At 43.1% G+C, this 21227-nt stretch overlaps 2 protein-coding genes across 2 annotated transcripts; one reads left to right on the forward strand and one right to left on the reverse strand.

Annotated features, from left to right (window-relative positions):
* The first annotated feature begins 2159 nt into the window (after positions 1-2159).
* hey1 (hes-related family bHLH transcription factor with YRPW motif 1) lies at positions 2160-4871 on the forward strand. Its single transcript, XM_005917490.3, has 5 exons — positions 2160-2352; positions 2472-2547; positions 2637-2720; positions 2836-2917; positions 3117-4871. Exons 1-5 carry the CDS (start codon positions 2267-2269, stop codon positions 3782-3784), a joined length of 996 nt encoding a protein of 331 aa, XP_005917552.1. The 5' UTR covers positions 2160-2266; the 3' UTR covers positions 3785-4871.
* Positions 4872-7723: 2852 nt separating this feature from the next.
* Positions 7724-18555, reverse strand: stmn2b (stathmin 2b). The gene is made up of 5 exons (XM_005917489.2): positions 18381-18555; positions 12416-12511; positions 12129-12301; positions 11336-11527; positions 7724-9575 (listed from the first exon to the last, which is right to left on the reverse strand). Exons 1-5 carry the CDS (start codon positions 18397-18399, stop codon positions 9516-9518), a joined length of 540 nt encoding a protein of 179 aa, XP_005917551.1. The 5' UTR covers positions 18400-18555; the 3' UTR covers positions 7724-9515.
* Positions 18556-21227: the final 2672 nt, after the last annotated feature.

Genomic DNA, 21227 nt, shown 5'->3' on the forward strand with positions numbered 1-21227 from the left:
TTTTACATCAGGTTGTTCTTTGTTTACTCTGTTAATTATAGGTGAGCTTTTATTAAATGTAATACGGCTTACTCAGAAATGATCAAAGGCACTGCAACTTTTTTTTTTTTAAACAAATAGCTCTTTTGTGATTCGCCTGTTTTGGTCGACAGATTTATTTGAAGTTTTTTGCTGAATGCAAAATAAACGTAGTTCTTTTCTGTTTCTCTGCTGTAACTCTTATATCACCAGACTTCGATGTCACAGCAGACTCATTTTGTAAAATACTGAGAAAAAATACTCATTAAATAAATTGAGCCCCATCTTTGATAACCATTATATTACTGGATCATTATCAGGCCTCAGAAACATTAATAGCTGAGGAGTTTAACACTATACCAGGCAGGTTAGACCTAATGTAAACTGAGGTGGTGTCATTTTATTAATGCCCTTTACAGACTATTAGAAAGAGGTGTTAAATGTGAACAACAATAAAACCGTGGAGTAAAATTTGGCTTTAATATGTTCCTCAAATGAAATGAAATAGAAGTGAAAAGCCACTGCAGCCTATGACAGAGATGATTACTTATATACTGTTAATGATTCAGGCGTTTTTCATGTCTATCACTGTGCACTATTCTTTAAAACACCGCACTGTTATTTAAATATGCCGCAAACCGGTCCCTGCAGGAGACCGTCGCCTGAGGGGCTCCAGCTCCATATGCATTACATGAGTGCTGCACGCATATACAAACACACAGCAGCAGCTCTTGTCAAATTATTTGGGGAGTGTGACCATTATAGGAGCCATCAGTCGTGCGCTGGTGATGATATGGAAACTCCAGGGAGAGCGGACAAACCGCTTTGATTGCATTACGGGCCTCTCGCTGACTGCTCTCACAAGCCCTTGAAGTGCCCACGGAGTCTTTACCGTGCATGAGGTCTCTCTGTGGGGTAAGATTAGACTTGGTGGCTTCCTCTGGTTGCGGCAGCGCTCCCTGTCTCTCCTCCCGGGCTGAGTTAGTATTGGATTACAGGTTCACACGCTCGCTCGCAGACCGCCCGTCGCCCCGACCAATTGCTCCATTCATTCCAGCGCTGGAGCCGGCCGTCGGCCTCTGATTGGTTATCAGCGCCGGTTAGGGAACTTTCCCACGGCCAGCGCGTGCTGACAGCCGGCCAGCCACTCCTCATCACCACCGGGGACACACACGGGGGAGGAGGGGGCGGACTCGCGGGAGCAGGGTGGTTGGGGGCGGGGGGTGGACAGTCATGGACCGAAAGTCCATTGGACCGATGTCAAAGTTTCTCCAAAGATCCTCCGTGTTTGGCAAGATCAGTCACTCTGAAATTGAGGGGGGGAAAAAATCCCAAATCAGGTCGTGAAACCTGTTTTTCTTTAAAAACTCAGCTGTGATTTCAGAAAAAAGACGCCGAATGAAAAGAAAAAAGCATGAAAGTATTTAAGAAGGGGAACATAAAGTGGTAACAAAGGCTGTCTGTGGTCTTAAAGAAAAATATTATTAAATCGATTCAACAGGAACAACGTGTGTTAATGGACATCAGTGTAACAAACATATTAAATGTAAAGATTATAACTAAACTGCTGATTTCCATCTGTAGTCCCAGGGCAGGTCGGCCCAAATCTTCAATATTTAGCAGACTGAACTGTTCTGCGATATAAAATATATCCCAAACATGCACTATGAAAAATATCTGAACCTTTTTATGATGTCAGTCACGTCTGTTTAATTTATAGCCTATATAGCACACTTAAACAACAGACGTTCACAGGCACATTTACATCACTAAACTTCAAAAATTAATTAAATAAATAAAAATTTTAAAATACATAAAAGGTTTAAAGTTTTGTTTATTGTGAAAAGTAAAAGTCGCAGTCATGGTCATTGAAATGTACTCATAATTTGCAAACGCTCATAAGTCGTGACCCACCGCTCTTTTTTACATAAGCTTCCGTTACAGGTGAAAAGTATTGAAGGTTTTTCAGGGCATCGAAACAGCCTCAGAGTGGGAGATCTTAACTCTCCCCCAGCCCTCAAAGCGCACGAAGACGTGCTTGGGCTAACTGCTGTCTCTCAAACCCGAGACAGCTTTGTGATTGGCTGATTTGGCGCGGGTTACCGCCCCCGTTGCCCGACAGCACCGTTGAAATGACACCGTGGGAAAGCTGAGCGCTTCAAACAGAGGCGTTCCGGGCAAACCTGGGCAGAAGCGAGTTTGGCTCACAAAGCTGACGCACTGAAGGAACTACTGCGCACGAATCAAAATGAAGAGGAATCACGATTTTAGCTCCTCGGACAGCGAGCTGGATGAAACTATTGAAGTGGAGAAGGAGAGCGCAGATGAGAATGGGTAAGTCATTTGGCCCTGAAAGTGTTTCCTTCCTCTGAAGTGGTTCAAGTTTGTGAATATCTCTGTAAAACTTTACTGTGCGGATATTGACCAAACCTCCCCGTTCCACCTTCTTTCAGGAATATAAGCTCCCCTCTCGGCTCCATGTCTCCCTCAACATCCACTCAGGTGCAGGCGAGGAAAAGGCGTCGAGGAGTAAGTGAATTTATCTTTCTTGACCTTGTTTGTCACCAAATGTCACATTTAGCAGGTCTCATCTCTAATCTTTAATGATCTTTTCTCAGATTATTGAGAAGCGACGCCGTGACAGAATCAATAACAGCCTCAGCGAGCTCCGCAGGCTGGTTCCCAGCGCCTACGAGAAACAAGTACGCGAAGTCTCCCAGCCTAATGAGCAGTTAACAGTCAGGAAAGCTCACTGTTTACCTAAAATCTGTTGGATTGTTAAAATCTTATCGTTTCCATTTTCTTTCCTCCCTGAAGGGTTCAGCCAAGCTGGAGAAAGCAGAGATTTTGCAGATGACTGTTGATCATCTGAAGATGCTTCATGCTGCTGGAGGCAAAGGTACACTTATTAATTTTAAATATGTTTAAATGAGACACACATAGCTGGTCTGACCAGATCAGCAGTGGAAGTAGTTTCTTTTTGTGTGTGATTGATATGTCATTATCCCAAAAGCAAAGGCTCAGTGGTTCATAACGGTTTCTTTTTTAAAGTTCAGAGGAGTTGGAGGTTATAGAATCTAATTTACTGTCTTCTTCAGGTTACTTTGACGCCCACGCCCTCGCGATGGACTACCGTGGTTTGGGTTTCAGGGAGTGCCTGGCTGAGACGGCTCGTTATCTGAGCATAATCGAAGGCTTGGACAACGCAGACCCTCTGCGGATCCGTCTAGTCTCTCACCTCAACAACTACGCCAGTCAGCGTGAGGCTCACTCCGGCCTGAGTCACCTGGCGTGGGGTTCTGCTTTCGGATCCCCCGCTGCCCACCTCACACACCCCCTCCTCCTCCAGCACCAACAGGGTGCACCGCTGGCGCCTCTACCCCGCAGCACCACCAGCAGCCCACAAACTCCTCTGTCATCCACCTCCAATTCATCGCCATCCTCCTCCTCGCCGTCATCCTCCGCGCTGGTTGCAGAGACTCACATCCCGGGCAGGCGCAGCGGCAGCGTCACCCCACACTCCGATCAAGGTCCGATCAGGATTCCCTCCACCACTGCCGCTCCCACCACCGTCCTGCATCCTGCTCTGGTCCCCTCGTCGGCCTCAAAGCTCTCCCCTCCACTCCTCTCCTCTCTCTCGGCGTTCCCCTTCACCTTCAGCACCTTCCCCCTCATCTCACCCACTACTGCCATCAGCCCCCCGACCCAGAACTCCAGCGTGGCCAAACCCTACAGACCCTGGGGTATGGAGATAGGAGCTTTCTGACTAAAATGAAAACTCAATCTGCGTACAGACTCGACTCACTTCCCAGCTGAGCTGGACTCAAGGACTCAAATTCTTTATTTTCCTGCTAAGAAAGTGCTATTTTTTTTTCTATGATGGTGATGATGATGATGATGACATCCCACAGAGGATATACCTAGTTATAGTTTTTTTTTTTTAATCATCTGTAATGTTTTTTTTGTTGTTGTTGTTGTTCTTTGTATAGAAGAGAAGAAAAAATCAGTGACGAGGGAGACCGTGACTAAAAAGCAACAAGTGTGATTTACTATGTTGATTGATCTCTGTTCCTGCCCACCCCTTTTAGAAGTTTCACCCACTGTAGTCAGTCTATCAGGAATGGCTTTTCCAGATGGTCAAGCAGCCCCCGCCTGTCGAGTTCCTGGGTGAAAGGGGGGGACACTTTCACCCTGGAACTCGGGTGTTGGTACCACAGTTACAGGGGATTGAGAGTCACCCCCTATTTACAACATTTTATGGGGTGGAATAACCAAAACCAGGTGCTCGTCTGACTGATAGTGGGAGCAGACGTCAGCTACCAGCTTGGTTAAAACAAAGCTAAATGTGATTTACCCACAGCCTCCAGTGTTCATGTAAAGCGTTGTTATTTAAACTCGCTTCCCTCAACTTAAACTTCCTCTCTACAGTAAATCCTGTCCTTAACAATCAACTGTTTAACAGCTATAGCAAAGTTCCTGCTTCTTCCTAATGTAAAAGATGTTAGGCTGTTTTTTTTTCTTCTTATCACCTAGTCTCAAAAGTTTTTTTGCATCAGCGTTTAGAGTCAGAAGTTACCAACAGGAAGCTCATCTCCGTCTGTAAGAACAGTTGTAGTAAATAAAAAGTAAATAACATCATTACATTTCCAAAACCTGTAGACAAATTTCTAAATGCAATTGCTTTATTTCCAGGTGATGTTTTGGTGTCTCCTAGCAAACCTCACTGTGACTGTGTGCATTTCATGGTTGTACAAAACACAAGCAAGCGCTGACAAATCAGATTTGCCTGCTTGTCAAAGGTCTTGCTGGTGGTAACGACAAGTTCCTTGCAATAAAAAAAGAGTTCTGATAAATCACCTGCGTATTTGTTCAAGTGTGCTGGGATTTTATTCATTGTGGTGTGAATGTGCTTTGGTGTGGTATGGTACGTGTGTTTGCTTGTTGATGCCTCCAGTTGTTTGTGTGTGTGTGTGTGTGTGTGTGCAGTACATGGCGACGCCTGGTATCAGATGAGGCTGCTTGTTTCTCTCAGCAGTCCTCTGTGTGTGCACAGGAAACCATTAACAAGGAGGGGATATCCTGGACAATAGCAGCCTGCCTGGCCCCATGTGCTCCGTGGGAACTAGAGGAGGGAAAAAGGAGGGAGGAAAGGTTGGAAGAGGATGAAGGAGGAAAGTAAGGAGGGATGGAGTATTGGGTAGCAGATGAAGAGAAAAGGGCGAAGAAAGCAATGGGAGGGGTGGCGGAGTCAAAGGAGAGAGGGAGCAGGAACCTGTGAGAAAGGAAGTGTGCATCAAAGGTTTTTGTCTCTTTGCCATCATTTCAGCTTGCACCAGCTGCACCTTCTGTTCTCAGCACAGTGGCCCAAATAGTCGGCCCGGTCGCCTGCGTAACTCTGACTCTTTTATTTCTTTGCTGTCGCCTCTCTCCGCTTCTGTCTAGTCATCCTCCTTTCATTTCCTGATGATGATGCAGAGCCAGGTAGTGATGTAAGCCTCTCTGTGCAGCCGAAAGGCAAGATCAGTGAAGTGGAGCGAAGACAGCTTGTCTTTTGTCGCCCTCAACTGGTCATAAGTGGTGCTTCAAGTCGTCGCGGGCAAAGGATGTTTTGTTAATCACAGCAAAATGGGAATATTTCACAAGGAAAAGGACTGAAAGAAGTTAAGGAAACCTATTATGCGTAATGAAATCTTATATTTTTTAGGTTAAAGCAATACAGCAAAAATGCACATTATTCTAATAGCATTAGAATGTTTTCTTGTTATATTAATCCACTGAAAAAGTACATTTTCAAAGTTTATTTTAAAAATGTTTTAGAGCAGATAATAGTACAAACAGATAAGAGTATAAACACTCTCTATAGATGTAATGGAAATGCACAGGCATTTATGCTGTACTTCTATGTCTCCATATAATCTTGATGAGCGTTTTAAAAAGCTGGTCATGTATAATAAACAAGTTGGAGCCATACAACTCAAATTAAAGCCTCGTAAACTGCCCTTCTACTTGTCATAGCAGGAAAAGCTAATGTGCAAATACGGCCTTCATTATTCTCGCTTTCCTTTTATAACTGGGGCTGATGTCAGATTTTCACTTTATGCTTTTTTGTGATCAAATAACAACGTTAACTCAAAATCTGCAGACAGTTATTAAAAAAACAAAAGGCTCTCAATCAAATTCATCATTAGAGGCCGTGATTTTTTCGTTCTTCATGATTTTATGTGTAGTTAGGTACCATCTAATCTGTAATGTTTTATCTATGTTTATGACTTTGTGTCTCTTTTTCTTTGGTGTTTGTGTAAAACAGCTGACTGCAGCACTATGCCCATAACAAATGCCAGAGAAGTTACTTTAGTAGCCTTAAACTGGTTCAGGTATTGATCTCTCACCCCAACCAGTCGGGCAGATGGCCGCCCCTCCCTGAGTCTGGATCTGCCCAAGGTTTCTTCCTGTTAAAAGGGAGTTTTTCCTTCCCACTGTCGCCAAAGTGCTTGCTCATAGGGGTCATTTGATTGTTGGGTTTTTCTCTGTATGTATTATTGTAGGGTCTACCTTACAATATAAAGCTGTTCTCTGATTCGCTCACACTAATGCTAAGTTTTGCAGAACAAATAAATACATGATAAATGTTAAAATAATACATAGGTAGAGTCAGTAAAAATCAGTATTTTTGTTACTTATTTATATCTAAATATTTAAAATAAAATCAACAATAATTTTAAAAAGTATATAAAACAAAACACAGTGTTTTGATAACCTCATGGCATTTATTTCCTGCACAGCCGTATTCATTTTTCACTGATATCTTGTATTCACGATGAGAGAGTCAGACGACTTCTCCAGTCTCAGTGGGGTTAATGGTCTGCCTCGTGCTCCATGTACCACTCTTTCACAGTCTGAGCCCGATGAATCCTGACGCTGTCACCTTGCAATATCCTCACTGCATGAAGGAAGAAAAACTACATTGATGGAAGAATCTATTTTTTTTTAATGCTGAATCTGGAGTGGACTAACTGAAGCAACCCAAGCTTATAAGCCTGCCCCACAGGCTTGTACTGGGGGCACTAAGCACGATGGGTGCACCACTTTATCCACCTCTCTTTTTACCCTCATACGCTCATCAGGAACAGAATTCATCTGAGAACACGACCTTTTTCCTTCAACATCCAGTCCCATCTTCATTCTCCCTACCAAATTAAAGCATGTTTTTTTCCCAGTTTGCCTCAATGATAAGTGGTTTTCTTAAATCTAAAAGCTGTTTAGTCCCAATCCCCTGAGTTCCCTTTGCACTTAGCATGTGGGTATCCTCTTACACACTTCTGTCCTTCCACATTTTCATAATGCATTGTACAGTTTCAGCAGCCTCCTTAGTAGTTTCTTTATTTGATGCTGGTTAATATTTAGCACCTTCTGGTTTAAGAAATGAGAAACTAATTGCTGCATCGGTTAGGGTTAAATAACCTGTTGGCAGCCGAAACAGGTTAATCATTGCAGTAATTATCCAGTGGAAGGCTCATACCTGTTTGCTTAGTTAAATCCAGGTGGTGATTGTTGTACAGTCCAAAGAGTTATTGAAGCTGAATAATTCACCTACAGACGTGTTTATTCACGCATTGTTCTGACCTGACATTTTGTTTCAGTTACATAAAGAAAATAGTCCACTGGAAACACAAGCGTGCAGGAAAGAAGTCAGTCTGAGAGCCGGTTTCATTCACTGAACCCCAAATCTTTATTAACCACTGCTTGCTCACAAAGATATATGTGGAGAGGGGGAAACACACAAATGGATAGAGGAGACAAAGAGAGAGAGTGAGAGAGGCAGGTAGGAGAGTCGCTGTCTGTGCTGAACTTCTGACTGTAATGGTGTTTATTTATATTTAACCGGATCAATATCATATGGCACAAGGGTTGGTTTATCTACCCGCCGTTTCTGAAATACACACACACTCGCACACACACACACTCACACACATCTATGGGTCAACTGTGCGTGCGTGACCAACAGGGTTCAACCTCAGGCTTCAACACCCCTGGTTACAAACCATTCGGATACTTTATCACACTCATATAAACCTTTACAGATGGAAATACTGTGTTCATGAAACGCTGCTGCAGTGATACCTGTCTTTATGGCTTAGAAGTCTTTCTTGTGCTGACCTTACAGTGGCATTTAAAGTGTCTCGGAGTGAAGTGCGATGGTTCCCAGTAGGTGATGGCGATGTCACGGACTACTCTAGCCTTTGTGAAATGGAGAAAAATGGGATTTATTTTGTTTTTTTCTCCAAATTAAGCTTCACAGTAGCAGGTTTTATTATTATTATTTTGTTTTTGCACTTCAGCATTCTCAGGATGCACTTTGTCCCCAGTGGTGTCGTACGTTACAGTAACATGTGATTTAAATGTGACTGGAAGCCTGTTTTCAGAGGAATATAAGAGGCCCGCCATTTGTCAGGGATGAGCTTTCCGGTGCCAGATGGACAGAAATTAGCACGCTCTGCCTGAGCTCTGTAGTTGCCTGTGTGGAGAGCATGTGAGTGAGTGCTTTTACAGTAGATATATATATATGTTGTATGTGGAGAGATGAAGAGTTTGCAGACGGAAGGAAGAAGGATGAGGATGGGCTCATTAAATGCTAAAGTGGCCTCCTGTGGTACAGTCACTACCCTACCTCACAGGAGTGGATGTGCGACGACGGCTTGCGGTCCTCACATGAACGCAAAACTGTCCCCCTTTGCCCTCTGTCAGCTTTCCTGCACTTGCTCCTCACTAATTGAATACTGGCATAAACCGGATGGATCTAATTTTGCCTCGCAGATCTGCTGGGTCAGATGAGTAAGCGGCCACTTGCAGGGGCGAAGGGAACTGAGCCAGGATGCGGGCTGTGTGAGGACGCAAGCAGTCACCGCCAACCATCAGCTAGCTGGCAAACTCACAACAAACACCTAAGCCTGTAATCACACAAGAGAAATCTAAAAGAGAAAACATTCTCAGGCTGAAATGAACAAAAAAAGTAAACATGAAAATGAACAAATTATTACATCCATATATGCAAGGAGAAGAAACTTATATATAAAAATGGCACACTGCAATCAATACTTTTGCTGCTTGTATCGTACTGTATATAACAAAAAAAGGAAGTATTTACAAAAACCACTGTCACTTGTCAATTTGATTTTTTTTTCTTTTCCTCTCATTTGAAACGGAGCGAAAACATTCTTTTTTTTGGGAAGAGTGGACAGGATACATTGATCTTTCTTTTGTTTTTAATCATTTTTGCATTTTTCCCACCCCCAACTCCATTTGAAGCCCCCGCTGTGTCGGGGTGGCACCTCAGGCTGTGGTGGTTTGTACTAGTGTAGGGGGGAGTATGGTGGTGGGGGTGGAGAGGTGGGGGAATGTGGGATACGGGTGGGGAAAGGAGCGGGGTGGGGCGTTCCTCAGGGCTGGGGAAGGCGGTGGAGGGTGTGGAGGTGGGACATGGAACCAGTTGGGGTTTCTCACGCTGTCAGTGCTTCTCTCAATTCCTTGTTCCTGCGCACCTCCTGTGCATGCTTCTCCTAGAAAAAACATAAACACACACATTGAGGATGTCACGTTTTTCTCTGCTGCCAGCCGTTTCCTGACATTTTTTCCCCCTTGTTCACAGCAACAGTTTCCCTATGCTGACCCTTGGACTTCATTTCCCCTCTTGCTATATTTACCAGCCGTGACAGCACGGCTTGTATTGTTTTCCTCTTTCGAGTCCATGTATGTGTGTGCGAATGTGTTTGTGCAGTAAAATCTATTTCCAGACCTACTGCCCAAAGGCAATTTTGAGTTTAAATGTCATTCTGTCTTTTGCTAATGATAACTTGATAAATGTGCAAGACTTTTTAAAATGATGGTGGAGAACACGAGTACTGAATAAGCAACTAACTCCCAACTGGTGGTGACTGTCCTTAGCTTGCTAAACAAGCTAGCCTTAGCTAGATCGTCCAAGTATGACCTCAGTCACACAGAAAAAGAAAAAGAAAAAAAAAAGGTATTCAGTATCAGGTTTGCTAGAGGTGTCACAAGCAAAGAGGGTGCTGCACCATAACCCCACCCATGTGACTGCTTTGACTGCTAACAGATTGCCTGTAGTCTGCATGGAAGATACTGATTGCAAACGCCTGCTAACTAATAACCGAGTGCTAATGAAACTTGAAAAAGTGCGACGTTGTGTCCTGCCACTCCAACCAATATGTTACAAAAAGTGGTGTTATCTTTGTTAGAGACGTGCTTTACTGCTGCTTAACAAGTATTTGGCAAGTGTTTGCAGACAAATTGGCATCTTCCATGCAACGATGGGCAACTGCAGCAATCTGCTAGCGGCCAAGGCAATCACAAAGAGGTTTTGCTGGGACGCCATGTACCTGTCTATGAAACAATTTCACATAGTAACAGCAATTAAGCTCCTGCATCGACGCCCCAACTGATTGGGTAATAACTTTTCCTTAGCAACCACTGGTTACAGCAACTGCCAACAAGCATTTCCAACCAGTCGGGGAACACACATTTTTTCTTAGCAACTGGTGGTTGTCAAGCAGTTCCCAACTGGTCTCTAGGCCCGTGTGGGTGGGGTTAATGATAAGCTTTGGCCCTTCAGAAAATACAACATGGCAGAGGCTGTTGAAGCTTCAGACCAGTGGGTGATGTGACAGTAGCTACGTGTATCTTTTGTATACTGAGTAATGGGGGCTGATCGTGATCAGCTAACAAGCATTCATTAGCCTAGCTTAATAATATGGTTCCTATTTATTCTTGTCTTTATGAACATGAGAATATTATCCAGTACTTCAGCTCTAAAACACATTTGTCTTTACTGGTTTGTTTCATTGTCAGATTCATAACTGTAATAAAACATTGATGGTAATTATGTCACTGTGTGTAACGGCAGAGTCACTTTCAGTTTGTTCAGCTGTTTGTTTTGGACTCTTATAGCAAAGACAAATGTTATTAAGTTTTCATAGTGCGAATCAGAAAATAGCAGATACTACTTTGACTTAGTGATAGATTTATGAATACAAGCACAACACAAGGTAGCTTTTCTTTAAGATTTCTCAGCTTTTCTGAGGTCACACCGTCAATATTTTGTCTGGGGATTTTGTAGTTGGAGCAACACAACGAGAATGACCGTTTCTTATTCACACTGACATCAGTATGTATTATACACAATATGAAGTAACAACTAAAATATTTATTTGCCTGTTTGCAAAGTCTCACAGTGACATAATTTTTATTATTAGCCGGATAATAAGAAGAATAATTTTCAGATGGGACTCTCTCCGCTCCTCACCTTCTCCTGCAGGCGCTCCATCATGGCGGCCAGGTAAGCCATCCGGTTCTCCTCGATTTGCTCCATCTTCATCTGGAGCTTCTCTTCAGCCATGCGGCTGAAGTTGCTGTTTTCCTCCATGGCCTTCATCAGCACGTCGCGCTCGTGCTCTCGCTTCTCAGCCAAGGTCTGAAGCACATGCGCCTCCTGGCACTGGAGGAGGAAGAGGAGAAGGAGAAAGAAGAGAGAAGATGTCTTCCTAAATTTGTTCTTAAATGTGATTTACTGAAATCTGACCACTCATTGATTTATGTCTCTGAGAGTGAGTCAGAGATGGTGCAACAGATGCAGATGTTTAAACGATCTAGGAAAAAGTCTTTCCTCACCGGCTTAATTTTTTTAAAAACTATAATGAATTATTTACTATGTATGATAATTTATACAGTACACTGTGTGTTTTCCTGACAGTATTGGGTAGTCGGAGTTAAAAAAAAATCAGTGATATTGATTGGTTGATTGATTTGGTGCTGGTTTGTTGGATTCGTCAGGTGCTGGACTCACTCTATTGACATTCGAATCAATGGGATGCAGGAATTAGCCGATGTCAGCCTCGATTTTTCATGACAGGGTTGAGGGTGCAGCAGCCAATGTGATGCACATTTATGTGAAATTAGATTTCAAGGGAAGCCAACCGATTATAACATCATAGCAGCAATATTTTGTAAGCTCGAAGATGATTTTGTGCTTTTGTTTGGCATTATTTTGTTTTCTTACACTTGATGTTTTTGTGTCTCTGTGGGGGGAAAATCCTTACCCGTCTTCGGTCCTCAGCTGCCTCCAGCTTCTTTTGGATATCCTCCAGGGAAATGTCCCTCTTTGGGGGACTGGTGATGCAGTGGGCCACTTCAGATACAGGGGAGGTCGGCTTCAGGATGACCTCAAAGGCCTGGCCTGAGGCGCGCTTGTTAATGGGCTTTATGTCCATATCTGCATGCGTGTGCAACAAAAACGAACAAAAGAAAGACAATTCTCACTTTTCTCTGCCTTTCTTTCTTCCTTCAGGTGCTTTTGGATAAAACAGGAGGCTTATATCCACCTTACCTTCATAGTCGCCCATGATATTTTTGCGGCTCTCGGGATACAGACAGGAGCAGATGAGCGAGAGAACTGAAATCTCCTTCATCTTCTCTTTGTAAGCTGCAGATACAAATGTGAAATATTACTTCTGCTTACTTTGCTGTCGTGCACACTTAGGGCCGCGCCTCTAACATGCACACAGGCAAAATATTAACCCAGTAACACAGAAAAAAGATGAAACATCTGTAACCTACTTCTACTTCCACGGGAGGTCTTTGATGTAAATATTAACATTTTTGGAGGGATAATTATTCATCAAGACGTCCAAAAGGAAATCTCATCAAAGGATGTCTGCTGCAGCTGAACTGCTCAGGGTTTTGCAGACATTTTGAGGCTTTTGTTTCCACTGAGGGGAGCATGACGGATGTGTCCTTACTTGACCTAATTTCCCCAACAGTCAAGATGCTTCCATCCCCACAGGATTCTCCACACATCATTAGCTATGCATTTATTTCGGCCTATTATTTATTAACGCCGGCAGACCAACGCCCTTGTGCTCCACAGCTTTTCTGTAGGTAATCAGCGATTAGTTGCATGGTTTTCAGGTAATTTTAGAAGCCAGATAATCTTTGGGTTTTTTATCTTCTTAGACTGTGGCTTATGGATAGAGGAGGCTAACAGCTACTGGTTTAGCTTATCAGCATAGCACAGCAGTATGGCTGTCCATCCCATGGTCCATTTACAGTCCAAAAACTTAATAACATTGAAGTGAAGCTGGCAGCAATTCATAGTTGCTGTGTTTGGCAACCTACGCCCCTGCAGGGAGGAACAAATACTCCGAAGGGCAGACAGAAAATAAAAGTATGAAAAGAACAACCTTGTGTAACCTTGTTCTTTTCTTTTTTTTTATTCTTGTGTTTTTGGCACCTACTCCTTTGTAATTTGTGCTTTAAGTTCAGCAGCAGTCCCAGCAGAGAGAAGGCAAAAGTATCTGCAACACGCTGCAGGTTGTGAAATATTCTGCGTTTGCACATCTGTCAAGGTGCACTGCCTCATGGGGCAGATTTGCATGCCAACTGTCATTGTATGGCATAATCCATCACCCAGAGCACAAGGCCTTCAGGGCTGAAATGTGGCACATTGATTCATGATTTGCAGAAGGCCACAGTACCAACGTCTGAAATTAGATTTACTGGGAAAGAGCTTCTCTGTGGTGGGGTACAGTGTGATTAATACAAGCCGCTTCTTTTCTCTCATTCCCTTCTCACTCTCTCACTCTCACTCCCTGCGTCTCACTTTCTGCCCTGCAGACGGGCAGACGCCACCGTAATGTGATAAACTCTCAGATGTAGCTCTTGCTATTCTCCGATGGCCTTGTTAGCCCCTTCCCTGAGGAGGAAGAGGGAAAGAGTAAGAGCACAGCAGGAGGGAGGCTGATAAAAAAAAAAACGAGAATTATTGGAAGAAAGGAGAGAGAGAGAATAGGAATGAAGATGAAAGAAACAGAAAAGAGTGCAATTTCTATGAGATGAAAGGAGAGAGAGAGTGAAAAGGGGTGAGAGGGGGAGAAAACACTCGAGTGGTGAGGTGTAGCCCTGCGATGGTGCCAACGCCTTTCTGACTTAAACTGAAATCACAGACGGAAGGATTATCAGCTCCCTCCACCGCTGACTGCCCTCAGGACAGCTAAATGGAAGGAGCCAAGTCAGGTGGATGCCACTTAAACTCATAATTACTGGACTGCACCATTTCTGCTGATGGTGGTGGGGGAGGGTGTCACTGGCTCATTACGGGGCTGTGTATATGTCAAGGCCCAGCAGCCATGTTCTCGTACGTACAACTCCACTTGACAGCTAAAGACTCAGACAGTTAACAATTCAGTGGAGCAGATAATTTGGGTTAATGGAGCAGATCAGCAGATATTCCTCTTTACTGGTTGCTGAGTCTGTGGATCTACAGTTTCTGCAGTTCTGGCTGCAACTAATGATTTTTTCATAATCTGTTAATTCAATGGTGATTTTCTTGACAAATTGGTTAATCACTGAAGTCTCTAGTTAAGAGGAGCTTGTTAGGTATCTCATTTTAGCTGGAAAAAAGCAGCATATCACATAAAAAAGGAGACTTTATCTGCATTGATGGACGAGTGGATAAATTCGCCCATGATTGCAGCTCTATCCTGGTTATTAATAAAGGTGCAAACACTTTTTTTTGCTTTTCTATGACTGTTAAATTAAATTGATTCTCTTAAGAAGAACCGCTTGCTGTGAACTGAAACAGCTCTCCATGTCTGAAACCCACATTTCCCCCCTTTCATTTCCATAATCAAAAATATATGAGAGTCACTATTATGTAGAAACATTAAAGTGCTACTGTATTCCTCCTGAGAGAATTCCTTCTGTAAGCAGTGTAATAATATGGTCATTCCCAGAGGATCACAAACATTAAAATGGCTAGCTACGGCGTTCCAAACAAAGGTTTCTGGCAGAGCTTCAGGCGTGCTGAAGCGATATATGTCAGTTTAAGATGAGATGAAGTAATTTCAGACGGGGACATCAACACTTTACTGCTCCCACTCCAATCCATCAGGCTGGTTCCAACCAGTCAGAGCTGCTCCTCCCGTCCCACAACCACAGACACGGCCATCAAACTGCACTTCCTCTTCCAATCCATCAGCCGAAAGAGTGCAGATCATCAATATCCACACTACCTCCACCCCCGCAAGCATCCCTCTTCCCCAGCACCTTCTGCATCCCCAAGCCTCCGTCTCATCTGTCGCTGGTGCACTCTCCCTCTCACTCTCTCTCTATTTTTTCACCCACGCTCCCAGCATCTCCTCAGAGAGAGTGCGTTGCCACAAACCGCCACACCCCTATTTGGTATTTTTCCTGGAGCCTTTCCCCCCCCTCAGCCACACTCTTCCTCCCTTCTTCTTCATGCAGTCTTAAAAAACACCATTACAAGAATTTATGGGATAGCCACGTTGAGTAAAAAGGCACACGGGGTGGAAAAACAAACGAAATGACACTCTTAGCAGCACTAGGAGCAAATTGGCTACAAAACTTGCCCTACAAAATATGACCCTGTGCATCAAATCTCCACTGCCCTCTTGGGTGCTGTAGAGTCACAGCAGTGCGAGTTTGGCGCTCCTGTTCGGCACATACAAGCCCTTTACAGTCAAATCGCCCATCAGCAATAAAATCACAAGGTTATTAAGAGCAAAATTAGCCATTACGGGAAATATTAGAGCAGCCGGACGATGAAGGGCAGGCAGGGAAAATTTCTAATAGCTACCAATATGTGAGCCTGCAGCTAACAGCCACAATTAATATCATCAGCTGAGCATCACAAGCAAAGAGGATCAAATCCCCCCAATTTTAGTATGTTTTAGCACTTTTGCTTGAAACATGACAGTCTGTTGCCAAATGCGCAAAAATATCAGTAAAAATGCTGACAACTGTTCCCTGGAAATGAAAGAAAGAGGTATGGACACGTGAACATACAGAAACCGAGTATATGAGTATACAAAGTGGGAGAAAATGTTGTCATTTGAAAGCTGATCATAGGCATCTCGCCAAGCTGACAGTGTGATGGATGTCTACAAATCACGTGTACGTAGATGCTGCTCCCCTAGGTGATGATGACAGGCTGTACGGCTGTGACGTAGTTATTTAGTGTGCTCTAATATCTGTAATATAAACCCAAACTACCTGCATACACCAAATACTATCATTAATCAACAAACTGCTTAAATCAAGGTGGTGAATATGCGGATACTGTGCCAGGAAATATTAAAAGGGAAAATTCGGTTTCTAATGCATGTTTAAAATAATGAGGTTGTGTCTATAAGATACTCTTGAGTCTGTAGAGAACAACCAGACTTGCCAAGGATGTTAAAATGTCTGAACTGTCTTTAACCCACATGTAAATTTTTATGACCACATCATGGATCACCACTGGACTGATGTCACCTCTTCCTCTCGGCCTATCTTAAAAAGCAACAGTCATCTGAACCAGTAATGGGAGTGTGCTGCATAGATCGATGGAGTGATTAATCAGGATGAACTGGAAAGGGCAGAGCGAGCGCATCCTCCTCCAAGGCCAGTGCCCTATTTCGCAATTTTAAAGAAAGTGACTCGGCTCTGCATCAAAATTTAATGGCTTCTCCTTTTAGCTGTGCTCCGCCTCCCCGTCAGGTTTTCGCAGAGCAGTTTTTAGCGTGATCTTGCAGGCAGGCAGACATGGAGACAGACAAACAAACCTGAGAGACATGTGAAGATGAGATTTGGGATGTGCCGTTATCCGAGCTGCTTTTGTTGTGTGCACAGATTTTATGGAGCCAGTTGAATAACCACACCTAATTGGATATGACAAGTGGACCTGACAGGGATCAGGAAGAGTGCTTAGAAGCCTTAAAGCACACAGGAGTGGTCCTGATCTATATTATACTGTCAAGAATTTAAGATAACCAACAAAATCACATGTTTCTGGTGGCATTTATCCTCCCTTTCTGTCCTTACATATAGTTGTATAATTTTCAACGTGAAACAGCAGTTTGGTTCTGAAACATTAAGACTATTCTTGCGCTTCTGCACAACCTACATGAACTCAGCGACCCGATGAATGCTGACTGGCATGATGGCGGAGTGTCTGCTCCATGCCCATCCCTTCCTGTCCGCCTGTCCACAGCTCAAATCACGGAGGAAAACAGAGAAGGCGTAGGAGGACAAGGAGGAAGAGGAGAAGGGGGAGGAGGGGGGGAATAAATGTAACAGCCAGGGTTTAGTTGCTGGTGAGGACCCTTACCGCTGTCCCTCAGCGTGCCCCTGCATCCATCAGCATGTCAACCATGCAGAAAACAAACACACCATCCCCTAGACTGACCACACACACACACTGCTCTTTTTCTCCTCAAACACACACGCACACACGTTAGTGGTGGGCAGGGCTTCTTTTTTAGCAACCCTGCAGCTCCCATGCAGTGTTTATGGTCTGAAGAGGAGATGGGTTAAAAAGCCCAAATGAAACCGGGATGTTGAGATGCATTTACTGACACAAGGCCTTCCACCTGCCACAGCATGCATCCCATTTTATCCCCTCCCACCCCCCGAATATTTATGCCAAATGCCGTCATGTTTGCCTTCAAGCATCATTTGCAGCCCGATCATAAAACTCTTATCAAATATAAAAGGCCACAGTTACTGTCAATAACCTTGCCAACAGGAATGATGTCTAATATTTCCGTCCCTTGTTGTAAATTCTTCCCTGGAATGCGAAGCGGTTCCTTTTCTTTCTTTCTTTCTTTTTTTCCTTCCCCCTCTCTATCTCTCTTTGATTCACGTCTTTGGCGGTAACCACAAAATTGGTTCAGCGGGCTTTAGACAGCGCAGCTACATAGGATGGCCCAGTTTTAATAATGAGATTTGTCACGGGGAAATATTTCACACCCTTGGAGAGCGGCTGGGTTGCTTTGAAGGGACCGTAGATGTTGGGTGGGGTCGCTGGCGCTGCATTATGCTGCACGGCTCTGAGTCAGGCAACAAGAGGCAGGTGCGGCAGGCAGGCATCGACAAAATGATGCTGTGCAGGCTGGGAAAACAGCCCGGCTTTTGCATTTATGGAGTATTTATGTATATGTTTTTTTTTCTTTCAGCTGAATAAATAAATATGCGTCATTCACACGGCAAACTGAACCTCAAACTCCCCTCACTGATTGACACCAAACTGGATTTACAATTAGACAAAATCGATTAGACTTTTAAAGACCAAAATAATATTTAATAATAATAATGTATCTTCAAAATGCTGCATCAGATTTACAACTTCATCACATATTTAGCAGCGACTTGCGGAGGAGTCTGGCCGCTCCCTCCCAACAACCCTCAGCATCCTTTTGTGCCATGGGTGTCGCCACTGCCTCTCATCCTCCTCAAACTGCGAATCCGCTGTAATGTCACTAAAACACACACACGTAATAAAGTGCAAAACTCACCGATCGCGGTCTTAGCCATTTCTGTACGGTAGTGCCTGGGCGGGTTGACCGGAGGAGTGTGCGTCAGTTGCTGGATGCTATCTCGGGGTGAAGGGACTGCTGGTAAGGCACTGAGTCAGCAGAGACGGGGGCTGCCGGTGCGCCTGGTGGTCTGTGACGAGCTGCGTCAAGCAGCCGGCCAATAACGACGGCATGAGCGGAAGTGCGCACTCCTCCGGAATAAAAGTAGCCATGAATCATTTTACTGAGGGACCAAAGAGTGGAAGCAAAAATAAATAATTACAAAATAATATTTAAAAAAGAAAAATATAATATAACAATAAACTAACAAACAAACAAATAAATAATATTTGCACAGCAGCATTTATACAGGACTCAAGTCTCAAAATGTTTTAGTCTAACAAAGAATTTTTTTTCTTGCTTCAAATTAAAACAGACAACGCAGAATTAATATCGGAATAAAATGCAATAAGAAATGCACTGAAAAATAAATGCTGGTGTCATGGCTCCAACTTATAAACGCGATGGCTTAAATAACCGGAATATGTACGGTTTTTTCTTTTTTAAGCACTATAAAATCTATAAACAAATGACATTAAATTTAGAACTGAAAACTGGTTTTCTCATTGCCATCTAACATTTTATAAAGCCAGACAATAATCATAAACTCTTCACAGGTGCATGTGAAGTATATGTAATATGCTAAGAGGAGAGAATATTTGTTTTTTGTTTGTTTTTATTTGTTTGTTTGTTTTTTTAATTAAACTGTGAGGCTCCCCAACAATTTGCGTAAACGTCAAACATTATGGAAAAGCTAAATATATTCTAAATACGTGTGTTTTATTTTGAAATCAATTGCAGGGACTCCCAACATCTAATCCAGTTGACTTGGGGGTGCCTGTAATGAGCGCTTTACCATGTAATGCACTCTACCACAGTCTCCTCTCCTCCAGGCAAACTCTGACACACCTAATGTCCTCCTGCATAACAGAGCGCAAACCCTATATATATGCAAAGGCAAAAGACCACCAAACTTGAATTATTAAAAAAATAGCCTCTAGGTGGCAGCAAATCTCAAGTCTGTAGGGTACGCGGAGAAAAGTTCCTGTCAAAACTGGCAATAACAATACATCAACTAATGACTCAAAAAAACATCATCCAATATCCAAGAAAATGCACCTAATATGATATATAAAATAAATACAGGCAAACAGAAAATGTAAGTCCATTGTTAGTTACTATTGAATTTTCATTCATTAATGTATTGTCTATATTTCCTCTTTGAATAATCATTTATTCATCATTTTGTTCATTTATTTTACTGTGTATAATGTATCTTATGTATTTATTTATTTTCTGATATATTGATATTCTGTCTGTGTCTGCAAATTGTGTCAACCCCAGGAACCATGATACAAGGTGTTTGCAGAAATAGAAGGCAGAGAACAGCAAAAGGACGAAAAAGATGAGAACATTAACACTATAGTAGCATTTCCAAAGAAAGATATCAGAGATTGGTGGAATGCCTGACCTTATTTCCACTAGACAGGAAATTGCACTCCCTTTTCTCTTTTTCAATTTTATTTCCAAAAATTTGAGCACAAAGATAGAATTTCTTTAGAAGTTTTTTCCATACTATCCTAAAGTACAGGGTCCTTATCACAAAGCATACGCTTGCATAGATAACAAAGTTGTTATGTGCCCACTGTTTATTCATGTGTAGTGAGAGGTACTGTAAAAAGCCAATGTTTAACTAGGCCCAACAATATACCAATGTTTGTAGCTGTGGCTTGTAATAAGGTCGCATGAATGGAATAAATGGCCTGTATTTATATAGCGCTTTACTAGTCCTTAAGGACCCCAAAGCGCTTTACATATCCAGTCATCCACCCATTCACACACTGGTGATGGCAGCTACATTGTTGCCACAGCCACCCTGGGGCGCACTGACAGAGGCGAGGCTGCCGGACACTGGCGCCACCGGGCCCTCTGACCACCACAAGTAGGCAACGGGTGAAGTATCTTGCCCAAGGACACAACGACCGAGACTGTCCAAGCCGGGGCTCAAACCAGCAACCTTCCGATTACAAGGCGAACTCCCAACTCTTTAGCCACGATCGCCACTCACTATGAATGTGAAGGCCTACCAACACAATTTACAACTCAAACCATTTACTAGGCTAAAGTAAAATAACTTTAACCTAGTAAACGGTTTGAGCCTCTTCATCCTTTCTATTTGTTGTTTTATTATTTATGGGATTCTACTGATGTACAGTTACTACTTATTACATAAACCTGTTCAATAGTTCATTAATGCAAATATCTGATCAGCCAATCACATGGCTGTAAATCAGTACGGGTCGACCTGCTGAAGTTTTAATTGACCAGCATAATTTGAAAGAAAGAAGATTTCAATTATTTTGGTCTCAAAAAGAGAAGATATCCAGTGAGCAGCAGTTGGGTGAAAAAGTCTCTCTGAAGAGCAGATGGGCTACAGCAGCAGAAGACCACACTTGGTGCCACTGCTGTCAGTTGAGAACAGGAAACTGATGGTATAATTCCCATGGGCTCACCAAAACTGAACAGCAGAAGAGTGGAAAAATGTAAATAACATGAAATAAAGGGTGTCTGTCTCTGCGTTTGCCCTGTGTAAGACTTTCAACCTGTCAGGGTGTACCCTGCCACTCGCCCTGTGATAGTAGGGATAGGCTCAACAGTTCAGGCTCGTGCTGGTGGTGTAATGGTGTGGGGACAGGGGCGGATCTAGAAAAATTTTCTTAGGGTGGCATGGAAATGAAATGGGGTGGCGAAATAAAGCCATCCCATTATGGTTAAAATGATTCAAAT

This window comes from Haplochromis burtoni, unplaced genomic scaffold, assembly GCF_018398535.1.
Source record: "Haplochromis burtoni strain Fernald_Lab_line unplaced genomic scaffold, NCSU_Asbu1 Contig_25, whole genome shotgun sequence".
NCBI lineage: Eukaryota > Metazoa > Chordata > Actinopteri > Cichliformes > Cichlidae > Haplochromis > Haplochromis burtoni.

Bases quoted from the DNA above. Each gene is read 5' to 3' on its own strand.
- hey1 (XM_005917490.3), top strand. From the start codon at position 2,267: ATGAAGAGGAATCACGATTTTAGCTCCTCGGACAGCGAGCTGGATGAA. The intron at 2,548-2,636 runs GTAAGTGAATTT...ATCTTTTCTCAG, and splicing joins CGAGGAAAAGGCGTCGAGGA to ATTATTGAGAAGCGACGCCG. The intron at 2,721-2,835 runs GTACGCGAAGTC...TCCTCCCTGAAG, and splicing joins CCAGCGCCTACGAGAAACAA to GGTTCAGCCAAGCTGGAGAA.
- stmn2b (XM_005917489.2), bottom strand. The intron at 12,302-12,415 runs GTAAGGTGGATA...ACACGCATGCAG, and splicing joins TATCATGGGCGACTATGAAG to ATATGGACATAAAGCCCATT. The intron at 11,528-12,128 runs GTAAGGATTTTC...TTCCTCCTCCAG, and splicing joins CAGCTGAGGACCGAAGACGG to TGCCAGGAGGCGCATGTGCT.